The sequence below is a fragment of the Ptychodera flava genome (genome assembly GCF_041260155.1).
Source record: "Ptychodera flava strain L36383 chromosome 23 unlocalized genomic scaffold, AS_Pfla_20210202 Scaffold_24__1_contigs__length_23054250_pilon, whole genome shotgun sequence".
NCBI lineage: Eukaryota > Metazoa > Hemichordata > Enteropneusta > Ptychoderidae > Ptychodera > Ptychodera flava.
Window position 1 is genome coordinate 3,524,833 of NW_027248278.1, and position 24,021 is coordinate 3,548,853.

A 24,021-nucleotide genomic window follows, 5' to 3' on the forward strand; every position below is an offset into this window, starting at 1 on the left:
TTAGCATTTCTTTCCCTTTCATTTTGTCTGTACTCATCATCACACACCGTCTTAATTTCTTTGACTCCCTATTTCTGTTGTTTTCAGTTTGTTTATATACATCATCACTTCTCTTTGTTTTCTTAGCAATTACATTCCTTTGTCTTTCAGTTTGTCTGTACTCATCATCACACCGTCTCAATTTCATTGATGTCCTGTTTCTCTTGTTTTCAGTTTGTTTATACACATCATCAGCTCTCATAGTTTTCTTAGCATTGACATCTCTTTGCCTTTCAGTTTGCCTGTATGCTGGATCAGCTCGTTTATTTTGCTTGGCTGTTAAATCTCTTTGCTTTTCGCTTTGCCTAAACTCTATTTGTTCTCTCTTTTCTCTCTTGGCAATCATGTCTCTCTGTTTCTCTATTTCTCTATAATTTACACAATGTTCATTTTGCGGCATAGAAGATTTCTCTGTTTGTACTGGTCCAAAACTGTTTACATTTATTGCTTGTGACAAATTTTGCTCTGTGCTTTGCAGAAAGTCATAGTGACCACTATCATTTCTCCTTCAACACGGATTGCATGATACAAAAGATGTATACTTACAGAAGAATTACCAACAGTCTCTAATGGTTCACTTAAAGTGTCAAGATGAACTGCAATATTAATGTTATATGCAAGCGCTGCAGCATTTATTTCAATGTCCCCTCCATAAGTTGCATTACCTGGTTCAGATCTGGACATATACTGCCTATAGTCATCTTGAGAGACAATATGCCATCTTTCATATTCACCTTTAATTGGATCCTCATATCTGTCCCAATGTTCAATTACATAGTCAACAGTATGTACTCTTATTGCATGATGATGATCTTGTGTTCCATAGAGTCCTAGACTTATAGCACGGAACAAGCAATTACCATCACCTTCGACATTAACCTTTGTGTAACATCTGTGAGGAGTCTGCAACTGTCTTTTTCGTTGCATGTACAATTTACTTCTTTCATTTTTGCTTTTATGCTCAGTTTTTTTACTCTCATTGTACGTTTATAGTAACGTTGTGTTATGGGTGTGCTTAATATTATAATAAGTTCTTACAGTCAATTCAAGCACTTGTATAGGAAGAAAAATTAATAATTTGACTGATGTTGCTTATTGCTTCCTTGATTTCTTCTGATGCTATGAAAAGTGAAACCTTAAAAGTTGAAGTATTGATGAAAGAATGATTGTGTTTGTTGAGATTGTAGACTATGAATGTGTTATTGCTTGTCAATATTGTGCAGTTTAGACGTTGAACCCTTTCACTACAAAATTTAGGTCCAACTTTATTGGGGAAGCTGGACCTAGACAGAAAAAAGCAGTTAAAAGGGTTGTCAGTTATAAGTAGACAATGATAGAATGTGGTATGACTGTTCTTGTTTATTATGAAGTAAATGAATGCCAATTTTCAGAAATTGTAGAGAAATGTCAGTCTTCCTTATATATTCAGTACGCTGAAGTAATTCTATTTGATTGCAAATAATCTGCCTGTAAACAATACTCTTGTTTCCTATCAGGAAGTAAATGATAGAGCACTAACTTGTGTGCTGTTAAATATTCACGGTATAATTTCACAATGTACACTGAGGAAGACAAAGACAAACTTTACTGCCTTATTTTTTTTTCTTCTGCAAGTTAATACTGAATATTATCAATGTCAAATCAGTTGTGATCTAAATGCAAAATTAACCACAACAGTGTTTGCTCAAAGTACTATCAGCAATGTTGTAACCAATGCTTGTTGACTATCAATTTGTGATCTTGAACGCGCCTCTACAGGCAGTCTGTACCGTCTATGGGCAACTGTGCCTCAACTGGGCAGTCTGTGCCTCTTATAGGCAAGTGATTGTGTTGTACCCCTTTGGGCAAGTTATTGTTTGCGCCTCCTATGGGCAAATGATTATTGCGCCTCCTATGGGCAAGTTATTATTGCGCCCTTCCTATGAGCAAGTTATTATTGCGCCTCCTGTGGGCAAGTTATTGCTGTGCCTCCTATGGGCGAGTGAATTTCACCACGTATATGGCCTCCTGGTATAATCTGTTAAAGAAACAAAAAATCAAAGTAAGACATCCATTGCATCCTGTTAAATATACATATTTGTACCAGTGAAAAAATTGGCAAAAAAGATGAATTTGATGTTTTACAACATGTAAAGAACTTATTCCATTTTTTTCATGGAAATTATTGACCAACAAGTTCATCATTGATGACACGACACCATTCCTACAAAGGCAAGTTTGCATGACATTGGTCCAGGTATGTCAGACATATCTTTGTGAATGGCCACAAAATATAACATAATGGCTGCCTGATGGCATTGATAGTATCAAAGAACAAATTGAAATCGGTTTGGGCATGTCTGAAATATCTACCTAGATGCCTGAATGCACACACAATGAAAAGCTGCATGGACTAACAAAGAATGGCAAAAGTGAATGAACTCACACAAAAAATATGTGGATTTAATTGGAATGTCCCAATGAATGCCCTGTGGTGATGTAATCATCAATAGACCACTTCTGCAAATGAAAAAAACATAACACCAAGGATTAAAATGACCACTGTCATAAATTTTGTTGACTCCATGAAGTGCCATATAATTTACTAGAACAGTGATACAACATTATCGAAAGCTCTGTTAACATTTCTCACACAACTTCCATGTCCAACAATCTCTTCAAATAGCTATCTTAATGTTTTTGATGTGTGTATGACATATGTCATTTTGTTTTAATGAAATATAAGGGCAACACACGGATGTAAATCTCATCAAATTAAGTTTATCTTTTAGGACCCATTTAAACCTCATTAGTTCACTCATAGAGTATACTTTTCATGAATAATAAATGAATTCATGGTTTATCATCACTTTGTCCTGTGACATTTCATCACATTACCATTTTGTCCTCATAATGATTCATTCAACACTCAAAGCTGGATAAGAAAGGGCACTAAAATTAATCTGCATATTACTAAACTTGTGTAATTTTTTACAAGCTGTACTTTAGAAAATTGTCAAAATTTACAGGATGGAAAGTCAGGAAATCTCCACACTACACACACACACTAATTGATCAGTTCCTACCAGCCGACAGGCTTTATTGATCTATCAACAATTACAGTGGTGGCCTACTCACAGGATCTTGCAAGCAATATTTGTCTGGAAGTTATGAATATGATGAATAAATGTCATTTTTCATTATACAAGCCTTCCCACCTATGGGGTGGACCATTTGATATCCTGGGGGGGGGGGGGGGTCTGGAAGATTCTTGGGGGCATTTTACATTCTTATTCGCTTTTGATGGTAACGCATTTTCCAAGCAAAGTCTTTGCCACTGAGTACCAACCATCGAAATTCAGTAGCTTGTCCCACATTATAGGAAACTAAAAAAGTATGTAAATGATCAGACATATTATTATGACGATATCATGAAAATATTACCTGAAACCCTTTCGGAGCACCACAACAGACCCTATACACAAACAATAATAGTAACTATTCATCATTTCTACCAGTGTACCTAGAATATCCATGTCCCCGCGACATCTACGAGAACGAAAACTATTGCCCAATCTAAAATCCCTAACCCTAATCTATGGCTTTGCCACGACAAAATTAGGAGCCACGACAAAATTAGCCTAACCAGCCTATGACTCTCGTCGATTGTCACAAAACAATCTTTACGTGGACTATTTTTATGAAATAGTAATAACATTGACACCAGTCAAGTTGTTATTCTTCGTGCAGGACCTCTCGTGTACGCTAAGGGATACGCTGTCGGGCCGGACCCACGTGGGTTTTGGAGACGTGCAGCGTACACAGAAATCTACCCGACCTAGCTAGCTCTGCGTACCGTGCTGTGTGTTTCAGGTGTTACACGGCCCCACCACATCTAATGGATGAATTCTACAGAGGAGCCAGCGTAGCTGACATTGGCGCACGCCAAGAAAACATTTAATCACAGAACAGTGAAGCGTAAAGTAATGGATTCTTTCAATCATGCTACAGACTTTTTAAGGTTTGTGACAGAGGGCCTTGTCTGCCTTCTTACAATGAAGCAACTACAGCTGTCATCTCTGAACAGTCGACCCCAAGACTCACTTTATAATGAGCCAACAAACGTGCGCCAGAAAATCTCAAAAGCCGTTGCTCAAAAAATATGGGTCTAAATGAATACAAAGGATTTGGAAGACCTCATTAGACTAGATAAAGATGTGATGATGTAGATGATAGTGGCGGGGGCCGTGTAACGCCCGAAACACACAGCAGGGTACGCAGGGCAAGAGCCGACCGTACAAATCTATGCCATGAAAAAGTCAAGTTCGGAACTACAGCTCCCAGTCGCGATCGAGTCACAGTCGCGCTCCTTCTCAATTCTTTTGATGCATGTACCGTACTATTCACTTTCTCAACCGTAAACTCAAAGCGTCCAAGTCAAATCGTGGTATCGAACAAAGGTGCATACATCAAATCACGACATAGAATCAACACATCACACACAAATTACTTTGAATTACTTACCGACACCACACCAACAGTCCATCAAAATCACGCTTCAGAATTTGTACAGCAAAAAGCCGGATAAGTGTACTCACAGCACAGAAAGGCTGTGGAGACAAGCGAAGAACTATGTGCTCGTTATGATACGACGGTATAACTTGATTTACGCGACGATGGCGGGGAGACGAAATGTACAAGTACAGTAAGTGCAGTTAGACTGGCTTTATGCCGCTAGGGTTTGTGGGTAAAATGTATCCAGCTGTAGCCAACCTGGACAAGCACATTTCACAGCGCCCTCAAACAGTCGATTGTTTTCACTTGTCATACGCGGCGTAACAGAAAAATTAAAACTTTCATAACTTCATTAATATCCAAGCCACGCCCACCAAAACCTTTTCAGTTCTAGCCATTTGAATTCTGAAGATGTCTACCAAATTTGACTGAAATACGTTCAGCCGTTTTTGAGAAAATGGACCAACAGACAGACAGACACACAGACAGACAGACAGACAGACATCGCTGCGACATATGCTCACGTGTTCACACGTGAGCAAAAAATGATACTTTTGTCTTTGTATAATTTTATGAATGAAAGGTTTACGATACAATGTTACTATCGGTAAATTGTGTTTGGGGCACAAACGAGATCGAAACAGTTACAAATTTGTTGGCACGAGTGTGCAGTTTTTCTTTAATTAAAAATAAACACACGAAAACTTGTGATCACAAAATAAAAGTGCGAAAGTGAAGTTCACTAATTGAATGGAGGTCAACCCCCCCTAAATGAATGAATTTCGCTTTTTGAACTTCTGCGACAATCTGAGACGGTCCCTTATGCAATATTGTTTTTTTGCGTACAATGGTTTCCCTATGGAGACGGTAATGACAGTGTAGACATATATCAAGAAATACTGCACAAAATTTCATGAAACTTTTCACAGATGACAATCTAAGATTATTATGATGATACTGTGAGTGCCATGTCAATTATCTTCTCATTTGCATATTTAATGAACTTTTGTTATTAGTGAGATAACTCTGAAATTCCTGCACCAAACTTGATGATACTTGCAACAAATATTGATCTAATATATATCTAATTATACTTAGAAGCATTAGGCAGTGTCAAGTTAATAAATAGCTCATTTGCATATTTTATGAAGGTTTGTAATTAGTCATATAACTCCCATATAACTTTACCAAATGTGATGAAATCTGCTGCAGATACTGATCCGACTGATATCTAACTAGTGTAAAGCATTTAGTAGTGTGAAATTAATTAAGGGTTCATTGGCATATTTAATGAACTTTGTAATTAGGTATATAACTCTGAAATTACGGCACCCAAGTCAGTGAAATTGGGTACAGATATTGTTTTGATAAATATCTAATTGTACTGAGAAGCATTTGGCAGTGTCAAGTTAACAAATAGGTCATTTGCATATTTTATGAAGTTTTGTAATTGGTGATATAACTCCAAAATAACTGCACCAAATGTGATGAAATCTGCTGCAGATACTGATCCGACAGATATCTAATTGTGGTTTAGAGCGTTTAGTTGTGTGAAGTTAATTCGGGGTTCATTTGCATAATTAATGAACTTTGTAATTAGTAATATTACTCCAAAATTACAGCGTTAAAGTTGATGGAACTTGCTACAGATGTTGATCTGATAAATATCCAATTGTACTCAGAAGCATTAGGCAGTGTCAAGTTAATAATTAGCTCATTTGCATATTTCATGAAGTCTTATAATTAGTCATATAACTCCGAAATAACTGCATCAAATGTGATGAAAACTGCTGCATATACAGATATGACAGATATCTAACTGTGTTGTAAAGCATTTAGTAGTGTAAAGTTAATGAAGGGTTCATTTGCATATTTAATAAACTTTGTAATTAGGTATATATTTCTGAAATTTCGGCACCAAAATTTTGTTAAAGGTGCTACAGATATTGATTGGATAAATATTTAATAGTGCTATGAATCATTGAATAGTGTCAAGTTAATTTAGGGTTTATTTGCATATTTAATGAACTTTGTAATTAGTGACATTACTCTAAAATTACAGCATTAAATTAAATAAAACGTGCTACAAATGTTGATCTGATGCATATCTAATTGTCCCATAAAGCATTGAGCAGTGCCAAATTTATGAACAGCTCATTTGCATATTAAATAAAGTTTTGTAATTAGTGATTAAACTCTGAGAGTACTTTGCGAAGTTGAAAAAAACCTGCTACATATAGTGATATTGTTCTGTGAAGCGCACTACTATTAATGAACCTGTTGTAAAATACGTGAGCATATTCAGTTCATATCTGGTTTTCTATTGATTTGTCCATTATACGAAAATGACAGGTCTGAATTGATCCCTCAGAGATACTGGTTTTACCCTACATGTGATAAATGTTTTGCCTTATTAGCATAAACGGCTGTCGAATTCAACTCATACGCTGTGATTTTTTAAAAATGTGAAATTGGAGTGCCACTTTAATGTTAGCAAGTGATGACATTGTTGCATCCCACGTATGCTTCAGTCTATGGTAGCATTGCTTTTACTCATGACATTTATTGTATTCATGACTCCTCATCAGAAATAGCCTAATCACTTCATAAAATGCAACAGAAAATTCCCATTGTGTTTGCCGTCACCAGGAATCGCTCTCTTATTAGCTCCCATTTGCCATACATATATGGCAATTGGGAGGTTATAGTGATGGTTGAAAAAAGTCTATATGTGAGATGTCTGTCTGTATGCTCTGTATGTATGTATGTATGTATGTACCGGTATGTATGTATGTATGTATGTATGGATGTCTGTCCGTCCAACGCAAAAACTCAAAAACCACTACACATATTAAGCTTATTTTTGGTGCAGTAATGCCATATATGGTGTAGATGTGCCGTTATTAAAATGAACTTTTTATTACCATAGATATGCAAATGAGGTAGAAAAAAAGGCGAAAAAGGTCAAAAATCAATAACTCAGGAGCTACTCATCTGATCATTGTCATATTTGGTTTTTAGGTACCTTAGGCCCAACTCATTCAAACAATATAGATTTGATGTCAATATTTGATGCTTTCTATTTTTAATGAATCTTTTTTTGCCGTTTTAGTAAAAAATCTTTTTCTCTTAAACCACTGGTTGGATCGCTTTAAAATTTGGCGTGCAAGTGCCTTGTGATAACTCAAAATTGAATTAATCAAAATTATGGCAAAATTTGCATATTTGTATTTTTGGGCAATTTTTGCCATTTTTGGTTAAAAAAAATCTTCTTTGAAACTGTGTGTGCCATTACTTTCCAATTGGGTGTGCAGGTTCCTAGGAGTGACCTGAAGATGACTCGGTGAACTCAAGGCGAAATTTGCAAATTTTGTGGTACTTTTTGCCATGCTTTCAAATTTGATACACAGGTGAAATGTAGTAGGTTGTTCATTCAAAGTCAAGTACTGCCTGTGTGAATGAGCAGATTATGATTGTGCTGTTCCAGGCTGAGGTGTTATTTATAGGAATGATGCAATGTTAGACGGTAATTGATGTTTTAACTAAATTTGACCTACATTGTTTGTAACTCTTGTACTGTATAAACCCTATCAATTCACCCAGAAAAAATAATTAATATGATTTTAAATAATTGAATTAGTTAGGAAATCAACAAAACCAAAATAATTTTAGTGTAGAATTATTAGAAAGTTCAACTTTTTGACAGCTCGTAGTCAAATGCTTACCATCTTGGATGATTAAAACATGTAAAGACAACTTTCCTGAATCCCAACTTTGACATATTCTGTACCATCATGTATTGTTCTCTGTATGTTATCTAACAGAAATTACTCATAATAGTTTGTCATGATAGGTTTGTCAAATAAATAGAGATAGAGAAAGTTCCAATTTCTATTTATGGTCGACTTAGTAAGGGTAAAATAAAATTACTTTTTGAGGAAAAAAATAAAGTGGTCAATTAAAAGAGTGGTCAAAGTGATAGGGTTTTTCTGGTAAAGCTGGGCTATAAGATTCCTCATGTTCTATTTATAGCAATTATGCAATCTGTGTAAACAGTGCAATGAAAGTGTTACAGGATTCCTTATAATGCTTTTGATGACCTTGAACTTCTTAAGTTGCAAACATTTGTCTCTTCCATGTACTTTCTCAGAGTACCTAGAGGCTCAACTTATTCAACAGAACTTACTTGCAATGTTAATTTGAGAGTTAAAATGTGCTTGGTTAATTGGATGAAAATAGTGATAGAGATAATCAGCTGAAGATTCTTTATAACCCAACAGATATGCTGTCTTTTTTTTATGACTTAATCTTGATAAGCAAGGCATGTTTACCTTAATTATAATGTAATTAACTCTATAAGCAGTAGTATCAAGTTGAACAAACTGATATTGATAGGTTGGTCGGCTGTTGGAGGTTAAAAGTTGTAAAAATGTATGTATGTATGCATGTCTATCTGTCTGTCCGTCTGTCTGTACGTATGTATGTATGTATGCATGTATGTATTTATGTATGTTAGTTAGTATGTGCGGATGTATGTCCGTCCACATTAAAAAATCCTAAACCGCAGCATCTACCATCTTAGTATTTGGTGGACAGGTGCACCCAGGGGTGGAGATGTGAATTTGTTGAAGTGAACATGTCAAAGTCAAAAATATGCAAATGAGGGGGGGGGAAAGGAAAAATCCTGCAAATTGCTAAAACTCTGTAACCACTGGCCAGATTTGGTTGAAACTTGGTATGCAGGCTCTTTATAGTGACTTTAGTTACATTTCTTCAAATTTCGGTGAAACTTGGAAAGTTGTATTTTTACGGCGATTTTCCCGTTATTGGTCAAAAAAATCTTCTTTTCTGAAAGCGCTCCCCCCATTGCATTGAAAACCTGTATGTATGATCCTGGGGTTGGCCTTTGTCAGATTTGTTCAAATTGTTGTGAAATTTTCATATTTGTATTTTTGGGACAATTTTTTCCATTTTTTGTCAAAAAATCGTTTTCTCCCAAAGTATTTGTTGGATTGCTTTTAAACATGATAGTCTCAATCCTAGGGTTGTTTTCTGTCAGATGGGTGAAAGTCATTATGAGATGGAGCATTTCATATTGCTGGGGTATACGGTAAGATTAATTTGGACCTGCAATGGAATTTTCTCAGTAATCAACCTGTAAGAATGCAATGTCATGTGTGTATTGTATTAGTACTTAGTATCTCTGTAAAATGGGAGCACAGTGTCATTGACACTATTTTTGACTTTCCAATTGGTCTTTAAAAGCCAAGCACTACAGAAAATGTGTTGGGTGGGAAAATAATCACGATTTAGTGAGAGAAAATTGTGAAATTGGTATGACTAACCATGCACAGCTTAATGGCTGTTTTCCAAATTAATTAGTTTCTTTGAAAAAAGACTTCATTGATGGAGGAAAACTGTAAGGCCAAGAAAAATAAAAGTTTGTTTCTCATCCTAGACATTTCAAAAATGATGCGGTGACTTTGGTTTTTTAGCTCACATTTGGTATACCAATGTGAGGTAATCGTATAAGCTGAATCACTTCATTTGCATCCGATTTGCATGTATGTTTGTATGTATGTATGTATGTATGTATGTATGTATGTGTGTGTGTATGTATGTATGTATGTATGTATGTATGTATGTATGTATGTATGTATGTCCGTCCACATCAAAACACCTAAACCGCAGCACCTACTGTCTTAGTATTTGGTGTACAGGTGCACCTAGGGGTGTAGATGTTAATTTGTTCAAATGAACTTCACTGTACCAAAAAGGGGATTTGACAGGGTAGGTAAAGTACCTAACAAAACATTGCGAAGTACAACATTTGACCTTATAATACTTCCTACAGCTTTGTTCACAGTTACACATTTTCACACACCTTTGACAGGTGGGGTGCAACTAGACTAAGTACCACTTTTGATTAGGATGGTAAAATACAGAAAAATATAAAAATGGTTCTTACAATTTCGCTACTTTTACTTGTGGACATACAAGCATGTCTTTCCATGCTATGCCATCTCACTAAAGTTTACTGTGATTCAAGATTTAAACAGGGGTATGAAGATGTGTAAAGTTAGTCCTATACCTATGGTTCAAACACGGGGAAATCGTTGGTATATGTGTACATATTGTGGATCCAAAAGATAAGTGACTTTTATCCACTGTGCTGTACGGTAGCAAAGGTTTGCACAGGGACTCCTACATCGGTCAAAATTTGACCTTGACAAATGATGTCAAAAGTTGTGATTTGTCACCTCTCAACAAATACAGGAATTTCACCAAAAATGCCAGGGGTGGCAAAGGTTGGCAAAAGAGCTACTACAATGGTCAAAATGTGACCTTGACAAATGATGTCAAAAGTTCTGATTTGTCACCTCTCAACAAATACAATAATTTCACCAAAAATGCCAGGGGTGGCAAAGGTTGGCAAAAGGGCAACTACAATGGTCAAAATGTGACCTTGACAAATGATGTCAAAAGTTCTGATTTGTCACCTCTCAACAAATACAGGAATTTCACCAAAAATGCCAGGGGTGGCAAAGGTTGGCAAAAGGGCAACTACAATGGTCAAAATGTGACCTTGACAAATGATGTCAAAAGTTCTGATTTGTCACCTCTCAACAAATACAGGAATTTCACCAAAAAATGCCAGGGGTGGCAAAGGTGGACAAAGAGGCTACTACAATGGTCAAAATGTGACCTTGACAAATGATGTCAAAATTGTTATTTGTCACCTCTCAACAAATACAGGAATTTCACCACAAAATGCCAGGGGTGGCAAAGATGGGCAAAAGGGCTACTACAATGGTCAAAATGTGACCTTGACAAATGATGTCAAAAGTTGTTATTTGTCACCTCTCAACAAATACAGGAATTTCACCAAAAAATGCCAGGGGTGGCAAAGGTTGGCAAAAGAGCTACTCAATGGTCAAAATGTGACCTTGACAAATGATGTCAAAAGTTTTGATTCGTCACCTCTCAACAAATACAGAAATTTCACCAAAAAATGCCAGGGGTGGCAAAGGTTGGCAAAAGGGCTACTACAATGGTCAAAATGTGACCTTGAAAAATGATGTCAAAAGTTTTGATTTGTCACCTCTCAACAAATACAGGAATTTCACCAAAAATGCCAGGGGTGGCAAAGGTGGGCAAAGAGGCTACTACAATGGTCAAAATGTGACATTGACAAATGATGGCAAAATGTGACCTCTTGTGTCACCTCTCCACAAGTAAGGCTGTGAGTACAAACTCTTGCGAGGGGCATACATACAACTTTCATAACCGACTTTCACAGTAATCAGTCCAAACATACAGAAATCGCAGCAAAGAAGTATTAAAATTAACAAGTCATTATTACAAAAAGTCGAAAAGAGACCCAAAAATTGATTTAAGAAATACAAATACACTGTAAATAGAAGAATTGCTTTCCATTTCAAAATACCAATAAGAATAAGTTAAATTAAATTAATTATCAAATTTATTTTTCATTACTGATTGCCCAAGATGGCGCACCTTCTGGGGCAGTGTGTTGTGATGGATGGTGCTCCTTCACTTCGTTTATGAATAAAACCTCCTCCCATTTTTTTTAATTTCTTTTCATATCGCCTATCTAATAAATCAAAAATATCATTAACTCTTTTTGAGCGCCAAATCAGAGGCCGCCGCCTTAAAGGTTTTGACTTCCTTCTATCGCTGATGCACAAATCATCATCAGATGATGACTCCATGGATACACAAGAATCCGTGTCCTCACTTGAAAAATGTGAAGATGTCATGACCATTTTCATAAGACTTCTTTCAGTTTTTCCTATTGATGAACTCTTTTCCATGGCTTCCTTGCGCCTCAACAATTTCTGGGAAAAGAAAAAACTATAGTAAGAGAAAAATCGACTGAAAACCAGCCATGGTTCTCTATTTCCTAATCGCTGCAATAAACAATCACATTATTTTCTCTGAATGAATGTTGCTATTACCTTCTTGCATCAACACCTAGATACAGCAAGTCATACATTTTTAGCTAACATTAATTACTGTTTCATGACAGAGGTAGAGTTAGAGGCAACATTTACAACTACACTAACATTTTTGGCTGCCTGTTTTCAATGAAGGTAAGTTTACTAGACATTTATTAACACCATGTTATCTACACTTCTATGACTTCTACATGGCCATACAGTCTGTAGCAAGAATACAACAATTCAATTTAAAACACAAAACAGTACTAAACTCTCACATAAATAAGCTTTAAAGTTAACCAATTATTTTTCATACTAAAAGTTTGATTTTTCTCACTTCATATGATAGAAGTCAATCGTGCATTATCTGAGTGTATTGGGTGGAGTTCGTCTGGGTCAGAGAGTGAGCAATTTCAGTGAACTGAACAAGATCAATACTATTTAAAAATAAACTAAAACCAATGGCAAAACAACATTACTTATACATTACCTGCTGCTTTCTTTGTCTTCTGGCTTGCTTCTTACGAAATGCATCCATCTTCCCACTTGCCAACCGTTTCTTTTCTTTTCTTTTTGTCAAAAAGTAGGTTTTCATGGCAACTGTCAAATAAAATAAAAGTAAGATTTCATATAACCAGTTAATCTTATTCTGTACAGTACCTAGACCTTCTTCTACTCAGTATTTCTGTTGGCAAGCCCAATACTTACACAGTGAACACAACCTTTTCATGTGTGAGATGTATTTTCTGTCAGCAATTCAAAATTTACCAGTTTACCTTGGGCACTCAAAGGACACAATTCACTTGCTTTGACATTTCATTAAACAAGTGGAAAAAAAACATTTTCTAATTTGTGACATCACCAAAATCTCTTTTCAAGTAAGTGTGTGTTGCAGAATCAATGTTGTTGTTACCAGCTTAAAAAGAGCATGAACATTTTGGTAGAACTGTATCCCTTCCTGACAACTAATAGGATATCAGGCAATTGAAACTAAAATGACCAAAACTGAGAGACTAATCCATTTCCAGAAGTGTAGTCAATTTTCAGTTTTACTGGCTAATACTAGGTATTAAAGAAGAAAATACACATGCACCAAACATGACTCACCTTGGATAACTGCTTCATCTGCACTCACTTGGTTATTCAATGCCTTCTTTATCTCATTACTTATTTCGATGTTGATTGCATGACCAAAGCTAGAAGAAGCATGTGATTTAAGTTAAGTGTTGAAAACTGTATACTGAAATATTTTTATTTTTATTTTTTGATCAGAGATTATTGGAAATTTAGATACCATATAAAACTGCACATTGAGTTTTTCTTTAGTTTTGAGCATTTCTGAAGGGAACCTATCAGTCAGCCCTAGTTGCATCACACTTACAATGTACGGTACAAGGACACTTCTTGAAAGCAAAAAAAAATTTTCCTAGGGGTTTAGTGCAAATGGCCTCCAATAATTATGTAAAAAGAGTTGGAAATAGGTTTGCTACAAATTTAATACTTACGGTTTACTTGTATCCCATGTCTGGCCATTCTCCACAAGTCCATTGTAGACTGTGTGAACTGTATTCTGCAAAACAGAAATGTTACACCTTATGTTCATAAATGTTTCAAAGGAGTTTTCAAATACATGAGTACTGTTAACCAGGATTTGTATCGGTTTGACCACAACAAAGTGTTTGCTGTTGCCAGACACTATCCTGTACATCATGTCAAATATAGCTGTTTTACTTTGACAGAGACAAAAAATTCTAAAAACAAACTATGCTTTTGAAAATGGCATATCTGGAAATACACAACAATTTAAGGCCTCCGATTTTGAATTAAGTCTGAAGATGTATACAGCATCATCACTTGCAATCAAATCACTGATTTTGAAAGCGAGACATACATCAGTTAAGGCTATTGTCTTGGCTATTTTAAAACACTAACCGTGTAGTACCTTGTTTTCAGAGTTTGTCATCTTTTTGTTGCAGTAGATGGTAAAATGCAGTGCAGGGGGAAAACCGGATATTCGGTTGGCATGGCGACAATTTCAGGGTTAAAAATATGAGGAAATTTGTGGCAAAGATATCTATTGAACGAAAAGTCATACAACAACCGAATTTTTTATGTAGCATTCAGATGTATATGTATTACAATATGAACCTAAATCTATGACTGTATAAGATGTCAATATAAATTAAATCATAGTCATCTCGTTAAGATTGAAAAATTAATAAATTTCACAACTTTCCGTCAAGTTTCTACTATGACATGATTGGATGACCTTGTTTTTTGAGGTTTATTTTGTAAAAAGTATTTAATTTCACATATGTTGGCTGATTTTCATTGCATTCCAACCATTCTTTCAAGAGTTATTACTGCCGCAAGAAACGAATGCAGTACAAAACACAATTGTTAGGAGTATTGGATTGAAATGTTTACAACATAAAGGTGATACTCATACTTCATGCAAAGTTTACGACCTCAAAATAGGGTATTCGACAAGTTTAGATTGTCAGTTAGAATTCTATTTACAAAAGCCTGGTTGTAATTGCTTTCTAAGTGAAAAATGAACTGTTAATTATCAAAAAAACATTGATTTTATAATCAGCATGATAATGAAATTCATGTGAGATTCTTTACTTGTTATGTATATGGACACCATAACGTCTAATATGGTTTGTTTTCTGGTTTAATTGCTATACCTGAATGAAAATCTTCATATGCCGTACAGTAATATCCACACAAAATATAAAACAGAATCATTTGTTGCAAATTTCTTCCCGATTACTCATTGATCTGGCTTTTTTAGACTGCAATTAGTCTCAAACTCACAATTTCCACAACGCCATATTTTTACCTCTGAAAAAGCTGCTTCAATAAGCAAGCAAATGGTCACTACTTCATACATGATGCCATAACTCAACAAAGTTTTTAGGCAACCAAAAATAGCGATTTACCTGTTTTGAATATATAATTAGACTAAATAAAATTTGACCAGGGGTCAGTGGGAAAAAAACGCGATTTTTCTCGATTTTAGTTAATATTTTTTGAAGAATGATATAGCTTATTTGAAAGTATACATGTCGAGGGTGACAATGAAGGAAAAAAATAAAATTTGATTTTTTGAGCATTTTGACCGACATTAGCCCAGACGATGGCCTTAATGCAGGAAACCATCATGTTAAACTTCACAAAAACCAGGTAGTTATTGTCTTAAGAGTTAGCTAAATGTCTAATTGAGTTAGCTGAATGTTCATAACTGCAGTTTCTGTGCCAGATTTTGCCAGATATTTACAGGCAAGGTCCACTTGGAGCAACAGCTTGCATGTGCAACACCAGAGTCCGAATATCTACTAATTTTCACACTGATTTTCTACTCTTTGTATCCACGACTTCTGTGAGACAGAAATATATTGTACAAAAAGCTGATTGTACAGAAAATTCTCGACTTGAACTTAGAACTTAAAAGTCAAATTTGCATAATACAACAAGGACAATAGTCTGGAGTATCAAGAAAGGTGTTAATGGTGTTTAAAAAGCCCCCACTCAATTATCAGATTTATCTCATATTTATATTATTTCCTTGATAAAGTATTCAATGGAAAACAAAAGAATGACAAACTAATGCGAGAACCAGGGATTGAGAAGGGCGCCTTTTGTTGTATCTTCCTGAAGAACACGTGCGAATAGTTAGTCAGAAAATGGGAAACGTGGTAATTCAGGGGATGTCTTTTAGCTATCGTCAAATGAAACACAAAAAGGTAGCTCTGCATGGCAGGGCTGTGTGTTATCGGCGTTATACGGGCCTCAGCTGTATAACGCCGGTAACACACACCCCTGCCATTCAGAGCTGACAAAAAAGGTGCTGAAAATCTGACTCTGAGTGGTCAAACGTATAAAACAGGTCCCTCATCTCCAGCGCCTGGCCAAGGCATGAGTGCGCTCTACCTTTACAAAAATCAGACAGCCTGGCCGAGCGCACCAGATTTTAAAACACTTTACCTTCAATTTCAATGTTGGTCGTAGCTTTTTTCTTCCTCGAGATTCAAACACCAGTCGCTCTTCTAGAAATTGTTGTTATTTTAGCATTTCTTCTTGATTCTGTATAAGGCGCTGCAGTTCGCTCCTGCTGATGGTGACAGGGTCGTCTTCCTGGCCTTTCTCTTCTTCTAAAAGTGAAGGAATGGATAAACAATTTCCAGAAAGAATCTCAACCATTAAAGTAAGAATGTACGTTCATCATGTCTCAGTTGTTCATAATTACAGAGTGATTTTAGGGTGAAATTTTTCATATCCCACAATATCTTATATCTATACAGACTGCAGCACACATAGAACTTTCCTGCAGTAATCAAATGGGTGTATAAATAAACTTACCTGACATATTCAGTGCTTCAGCCAGTGATATAATCTCTCCAGTGTCCAGATTTTTGACCGTGACTTGTGAAAGCACCTCCTACAAAGTAGACATGAAGGTTCAAATATTTCAATGCGAACCTGACAACTATTGCTCGCAGGGTAAATCATGCTGTTACAATGTTCAAACCTGCATTTCAAGTTCACTTGTAGTATTCATGAGCTCCATTCTGTAAATACCACTGCCAGATAAATTCAATATGGCATATGCCAAATAGATTGTTTTGTCTACCGGTACACAACATCTTTGTGGGTTTCATTACCACCAGAAATTCCATAGACTGGAACTGCTGATTGTCTTTAAAACACTTTTGTTAGGTCTACTAGTTATTCAACTTTTACACTGCAAAACAGACTTAATGAACACTGAAACGTTGTATTGTACAGTACAAGTATGATCTATAGGCCAAACTGCACGTGCAGAACATGCACATGCTACTATAGCTCAACCGACAGTACGGCACCGCGTGTGACGGCTTTCGCTACTGCGTTCAAAACGTTGAATTTGTGACGTGTTAGCACTTATTTTGTAAATTTTTCAAGGAAAAATAATGTGTTCTTCATTTAAGTGGAGAAAGGCCGAGTTTATTTTGCAGAAATGTGGTGAATTTAGGCGAAAAACGTCCCGCGTGTCAATAGTCATTTTTTGTCTATTGACCGGCGCCTGTCAATAGACACTCCGAACAAAAAATGTCATCTTTGTTTGTAAACATTCATTGTTTAAATTGACGACACATATTCACGAGCACTGGACCAGATGTTCGTGTACATTTGGTTTTCGTTTTCAACATCGAGTGACTTGAAAGCAGTTACACATGTCAAGAGTCGATAAAACCATGTGGTTAATTGTCACAAACACATTGAGTTTCAGTAGTGGAAAATATATTCAGTCGGCGATAGAGCCACGGTCACTCTACGCATGGAAAGAGGGGGCTTACTTGCGGGTTTACAAGAATGCCTCACTGCAAAACTAAAGTTTGCTTAAATTCTATTCCCTTAACGAAGAATTAGTTTCAGGTAGACTTTAAGGTAGTACGCTACAATTCTATATAGGAGAGCGCCCTCTTTTGTCCAGAAGATGTACATGTTCCTTTTAGACTACCTAACCTGGTGAGCGTGAATAACAGGACAAAATGGCAAAAAATCATGCTAGTGACCTTATAATATTTCTTTCAGAAGTTTTTATGAATCAAAACAACCAAAATTATATTTTTGCACTGAAAAATCGACAGTTATTTTTATTTTGAAAGATCAGTAGAGAATAATTAACAATGTAGCTCTGACATAATATCAGAAAGCTAGAGGGTCAAATCTCAGGTCTAACAAAATTCACCTTTTTTCGTCACTTTTTGCTGTTAGTAAGAAAATTTGCGTGGTGACCCCAACTTTTTTTGCTTCTAAATCAAAGAACACTGTCTCTTTGATAGATATCGCTGTACTTTTTAACATTTTGAAAACCATTTTGTGCATTTATATGAAGTTTATATTTTTAAAAAGACTAATTTTACAGTTAAATGATAAATTTAGGGTCTAATATTTAATTTTTAAGACAAGACATCACAAATTTTAGTTGATTGTCCTAATACAGCTGTCCTGGCGATGCAAAAATGTAGTATGCACACTGGGATCTGTTAATCGTTTGCGATAAAATAAAGATTCTGCTGGTAAGTGCAAATTTCGCAAAATGGGAGATTTAGTGGTTTTCTGTCAATTTTGGCATGTGTTGTTTCAAAAATTTTGCATGGGTACCCCATATTTTTTTCACATCTTTGCAATGTACACATAAAGATTATTTCAGAAAGTCAACTTCAAGAATGTCCCAACATTTTTTGGAATAGTAGCGTACCTCCTTAAAAGCATCTTGAGTAACTTTCACAAAATGTTTCAATGATGGACGCGCGAAATACGTTAGATTTGTACTTACTCTAGCCTCACAGTCCGGACAAGTGGCCATGATCAGTTCGATGTGAACACAGGAGAAATACTGTGTAAAATCTGGGACGAATATACCTAACAGAGATCGGAAACGCCTTTGTTCTTCGCGCTCACGCTGTGACATCCCGTTCTCGGCGTGATTTGGAAGAGCGCCCGAGAGTTCGCCTGTGGAGGAGGAGGAATGGAAGGTTACAAAAAAAGTACAAAAAGCACAATTAGAAGCAGCAAAGCGTGCGCATGCGTACATCCTCGTACGCGGATGTCATTTCAAAGATCAAAGCAACGTGCTTCTTGAGATACTTGTTTTGTACCTCCAGAACCACAATCGTAGTGAAATCCACATGTGATCGTATCGTCCGTGCTCTCTGTTTGCAAATATGACTGGTGCTTCTTGCGAGACATATTTCGTATCTGTAGAAGCACACTGTAAAAAGACATGAAAATAAAGAAATTGCACCATTTTCCACTGTACTCAAAACACCTTTTTTCCCCATTAAATTATAACTGGTGCTTCTTGCGAGACATATTTTGTGCCTTAGAAGCACACTATTGAAACATGAAAATATAAAGAAATTGCACCATTTTAACTTAACTTACTGATGAATTTCTTTCACAAGTTATTAAGCAATTGTGACGTATCTTCTACTGACCATCTTTAATTAAAAAAAACACTTTTTCCTTATATCTTCCGATTTGTGCTTCTTGCAAGACATATTTTGTGTCCTTAGAAGCACACTATTAAAAAAACATGACAATATAAAGAAATTGCACCATTTTACCATAACTTATTGATGAAATCATTTCACGTTTTATGAAGCAATTGTGACTTATCTTCTACGAAGACTACTTTCAATTGAATAAAAAAATTTTCCTTTGATATTATGGCTGGTGCTTCTTGCGAGACATGTTTTGTGTCCTCAGAAGCACACTGTCAAAACACATGAAAATATAAATAAATTACACCAGTTTAACTTAACTTACTGATGAATTTCTTTCATATTTTATTAAGCGATTGTGACTTATCTTCTACTGACCATCGTTAATTTAAAAAAAAACACTTTTTCCTTTTATCTTCCAATTTGTGCTTTTTGCGAGACATATTTTGTGTCCTTAGAAGCACACTATTAAAAACATGAAAATATAAAGAAATTGCACCATTTTACCGTAACGTATTGATGAAGTTATTTCATGTTTTATGAAGCAATTGTGACTTATCTTCCACTGACCAATTTGAATATACATTCAAATAAAAAACCACACTTTCCTATTGAATTATGACTTGTGCTTCTTGCGAGACATGTTTTGTATCCTTAGAAGCACATTGTTAACAAACAAAAATATAAAGAAATTGCACCGTTTTAACGTAACTCATTGATTAAATTCTTTCACAGTTGAAGCAATTGTGACTTATCTTCTACCGACCACTTTCAATTGAAAAAAAAACTTTTTCCTTTGAAAAACATGAAAATATAAAGAAATTACACCATTTTAATTTAACTTACTGATGAATTTCTTTCATATTTTAGTAAGCGATTGTGACTTATCTTCTACTGACCATCTTTAATTAAAAAAAAACACTTTTTCTTTTATCTTCCAATTGTGCTCCTTGCAAAACATATTTTGTGTCCTTAGAAGCACACTATTAAAAACATGAAAATATAAAGAAATTGCACCATTTTACCATAACTTATTATGGAATTATTTCACGTTTTTTGAAGCAATTGTGACTTATCGACGAAATTCTTTCATGGTTTATGAAGCCATTAATATTGTGACTAATCTTCTACAGACCATTTAATTTTCAAAAGCTAAAGATAAAATCTAGGTAGACATCCTGAAGCAATCTGAAAACTGACTATAAAAAGTTGAGAGGTGTAACAGCGAACAAAAATGAAGGATTATCCAGACCTAAATACAGATTTTTTTGAAGATATTTTCACCTAAAAGCTTTCAAACGTGAAAAGATATCGATAAGGTTTTGCCCTCCTAACTTCAATGGAGCAAAAACTGATTGATTTGATAACCAAAGTTTTCCTTGCAAGAGGAAATCAAGAAAATTATGTTGAATTTCATCGATGATAAAAGCAGGAGGACTGAGGCAAATCAAAAGATGGAAGAGTTTGGTTACAGCAAGGGGATTATTACATGACGCGGCCTTGGAATGGCATAGCTAGAGCATATCTATCCCACCATTATTAACACAGTCAATCCAGTTTTTTTAATACTCACTACTGTTACCCAAATAAGTACCAAGGACCGTGAGACCAATGCTTTTCCAAAAAAATTCAAGCAGGTTATCAGTACGCCCACGCCAAGGGCCAACCAAAAGACCCGAGAGACTTACGATAGATAATTTTTGCTGGCAAGCTTGTAAACAGAAAACCAATATTTTAACCGTAAATTCAGTTTTACGAGTAACAAGAGTATTTATATCATCAGCATTAGTTGAAAGTATACGTTTATGTCCCGTGGGCTAGAAGGGGCTACATGCACTCCCCCCAGATAACAAACCTGTATTTTTCAGAAGCCTTGTTACAACCGATAACTTTGTTACTACTAACCAATAACGTATCAAACCCGATAACGTAGTACTTTTTCCTAACCGATAACGTATCAACAAATTTACCGATAACGTATCAATGAACCAACAACGGATTAAATCAACTGATAACGTAGAAAAGTCAACCAATACTGCATCAAAACAACCAATACTGTATCAATTAACTGATAATATCTGATTCAGTGATTCATTGGGAGCGATAGATCAATCGATTTATAGATAGATAGATATTAGATAGATAGATAGATAGATAGGTCGATCAATGCATCGCTAGATAAATCGATCACTTAATCGATAGATCGATCGATCTATATATTGATGTTTGATAGATGGTCGGTCGATCGATCAATTGATCGATAGATAAATCGATGTTGCATGCAACAAGAGATAATCAACAACACTCTCACCATTTCTTGTAATACAAGTAAAGTTGCCACTTCCATGGTCTTTAAAATATCTGCCGTTCATTATTTTGAAGTTAGTACTTTTACGAAGCTCTAATAAACATTTACCATATTCATTGACAATAGTATCACATGACTTGCGTGATGGCAAGTCGTAATCGAGATCGTTATTTGCACCAGGCAAATATTTATCATTGTGTATAGCATCGGGAAGAGAGCTAGTACGGGCGTTGAAGTCGCCGCAGATGATTACAGGAAGATTATACATTGCAGAATAATTGGTTAGTTCATCTTCTAGCACCTGAAACGTGTCTTTGCTTGAATAATTTGAAGATCCTTCGGGAGACAAATATGCAACACAATTAACAATGAATTAATTATACAGTCACCTTTAAAACATATTTTCGCCCACAAGAGATCATCTGTTCTACTTGCCAGTTGTTTTACACTTTCACAAATGGAATGCTTTACAAATAGAGAGATTCTTCTGCTTCAGCCAGTGATATAATCTCTCCAGTGTCCAGATTTTTGACCATGACTTGTGAAAGCACCTCCTACAAAGTAGACATGAAGGTTCAAATATTTCAATGCAAACCTGACAACTATTGCTCGCAGCCCTTACGGAAAACCTATGTCCACAGTAGATGAGAGTAGATCTACGGACCGTCTGCAGTAGACTTTATGTAGATCTACATCAGGGTTTTGTAGATGAACAGCCACAGCAGTTAGTCTACATGAAGCTTTGTCTACAGATATTGTCCACACCAGACATGACTATGTCTACATTTCACACTAACTTCGTCTACGCTTGATCTACACAGATCTACCATCCAATCTAAGGGAGTTTCATCTACAAAATTCACTTAGGCAAACAAAGACTCATCTACTTCTAATTCAAAAATCACCATCTTGTCTACATTTAATCTAATGTATTGTTTCTTGCTGTATACTATGTCCAACAATCCAATCTCTTCAAATTCTATGATTGGCAAACTGCAGGCTCCATGCGAGAAGGCATGAGTAAAAGACAAGACATTTTACCTTACATTTGAATATATACTGTACAACAATAGAGAGAAGAAATTAGTGAATTAATTTTCATTTCATCCTAAGGCACTCCTGTTTAACTCGAGGAACACAAATGCAAAATATCACAGGGATCAAACTACAATTTTGTGGTAAAGTTAAAAATGTAAAGATTATCCAGTAATTAATTTTGAAAAAGTGACTTTAAAGTGAATCACAATAAAAGAATAAAAAAAAATCAATGTTTTCATTGATACTTTCTTCAGATTGGTCAATACAGTAGCATCTAACCACGGGCTGGACCCTGATCTAATTCATAAGTTGGTTTTTTTTAGTTATGTGACTATAACAAAACTTCATAAATATGCAAGTGAGCTATTTGTTAACTGCAACTTTATTTCCTCGGCTTCATATCCAACAAACAATCAAACGAACCTGTTTGATATCCCAGCTGCTTTTAATTGTAAAAAATAAAATCAAAACTATCCTCGTATAAAACTTTCTGAGTATCATTAAGTCACTTCTGAATCGTGTGAAAATCAGCAGCCACGGCCCTATCTCTCGGTCAACTTACAAATAATTGAGCTATGTGAGAGGTCAGAAATCGATAGTCTGCGCCCCCAATCTGCGCTAGCGCATTTTAATCTGCGCTATCAATCTGCGCTCCCATTCTGCGCTATCAATCTGCGCTCCCATTCTGCGCTATCAATCTGCGCTCCTATTCTGCGCTATCAGTCTGCGCTACCATTCTGCGCTCTCGAACTCTCAGGGTACAGATCATAGAGTGAGTAGAATTCAGAGAATATCCAAGGTAAAAGGGACAACATGTTACATTATTGTTTTGAAAACTTGTATTTTTGTCCATTACTTTTTCCCGAATGACTTTGCTCAAACTGTCTATACTTAACTTAGTGGTAGATGGTTTGTTGCGTTATACGAATCCGCATAGTAGGTCAGCCTATTGTCCCCGAATAAAAATACATGGGTGAATGCAAGTGTTTTCACTGGCTAACTAATTTTTCTCACTAAGATCTGCTTTATCTCAGTCAGAAAAGATTGGACTGAACAGTTTCTGAGTTTGCCGAATCGGCACAACATCTTGCTGAGACAAGCGAAGACCGAATTTGACTGTCGTGTCTGTTTTCAAAAATATCTTCGCATTCACTTCTTGCATGATAGGACTACATGTAAATCGCCT

At 35.8% G+C, this 24,021-nt stretch overlaps 1 protein-coding gene across 6 annotated transcripts in view; it reads right to left on the reverse strand.

Annotated features, from left to right (window-relative positions):
* Positions 1 to 1,378: 1,378 nt before the first annotated feature.
* Positions 1,379 to 24,021, reverse strand: part of LOC139125067 (uncharacterized) — a 51,645-nt gene continuing 29,002 nt past the window's right edge. For 2 of the 6 annotated variants that reach the window (XR_011550139.1, XR_011550142.1), the window contains 10 exons: positions 22,187 to 22,351; positions 18,823 to 18,998; positions 16,860 to 16,938; positions 16,485 to 16,651; positions 14,000 to 14,064; positions 13,602 to 13,690; positions 12,985 to 13,094; positions 4,543 to 12,392; positions 2,465 to 2,538; positions 1,379 to 2,056 (listed from right to left, as the gene is read on the reverse strand). Coding sequence is in view for 3 of the 6 variants with exons in the window: in XM_070691178.1 (XP_070547279.1) it covers positions 16,560 to 16,651; positions 16,860 to 16,938; positions 18,823 to 18,998 (347 nt within the window). In the remaining 3 variants the exon portion in view is untranslated. Of the gene's footprint in view, positions 2,057 to 2,464; positions 2,539 to 4,542; positions 12,393 to 12,984; positions 13,095 to 13,601; positions 13,691 to 13,999; positions 14,065 to 16,484; positions 16,652 to 16,859; positions 16,939 to 18,822; positions 18,999 to 22,186; positions 22,352 to 24,021 lie in introns of those variants that run through there. The other 4 variants (XM_070691178.1, XM_070691179.1, XM_070691180.1 and 1 more) reach the window with 3 other exon arrangements.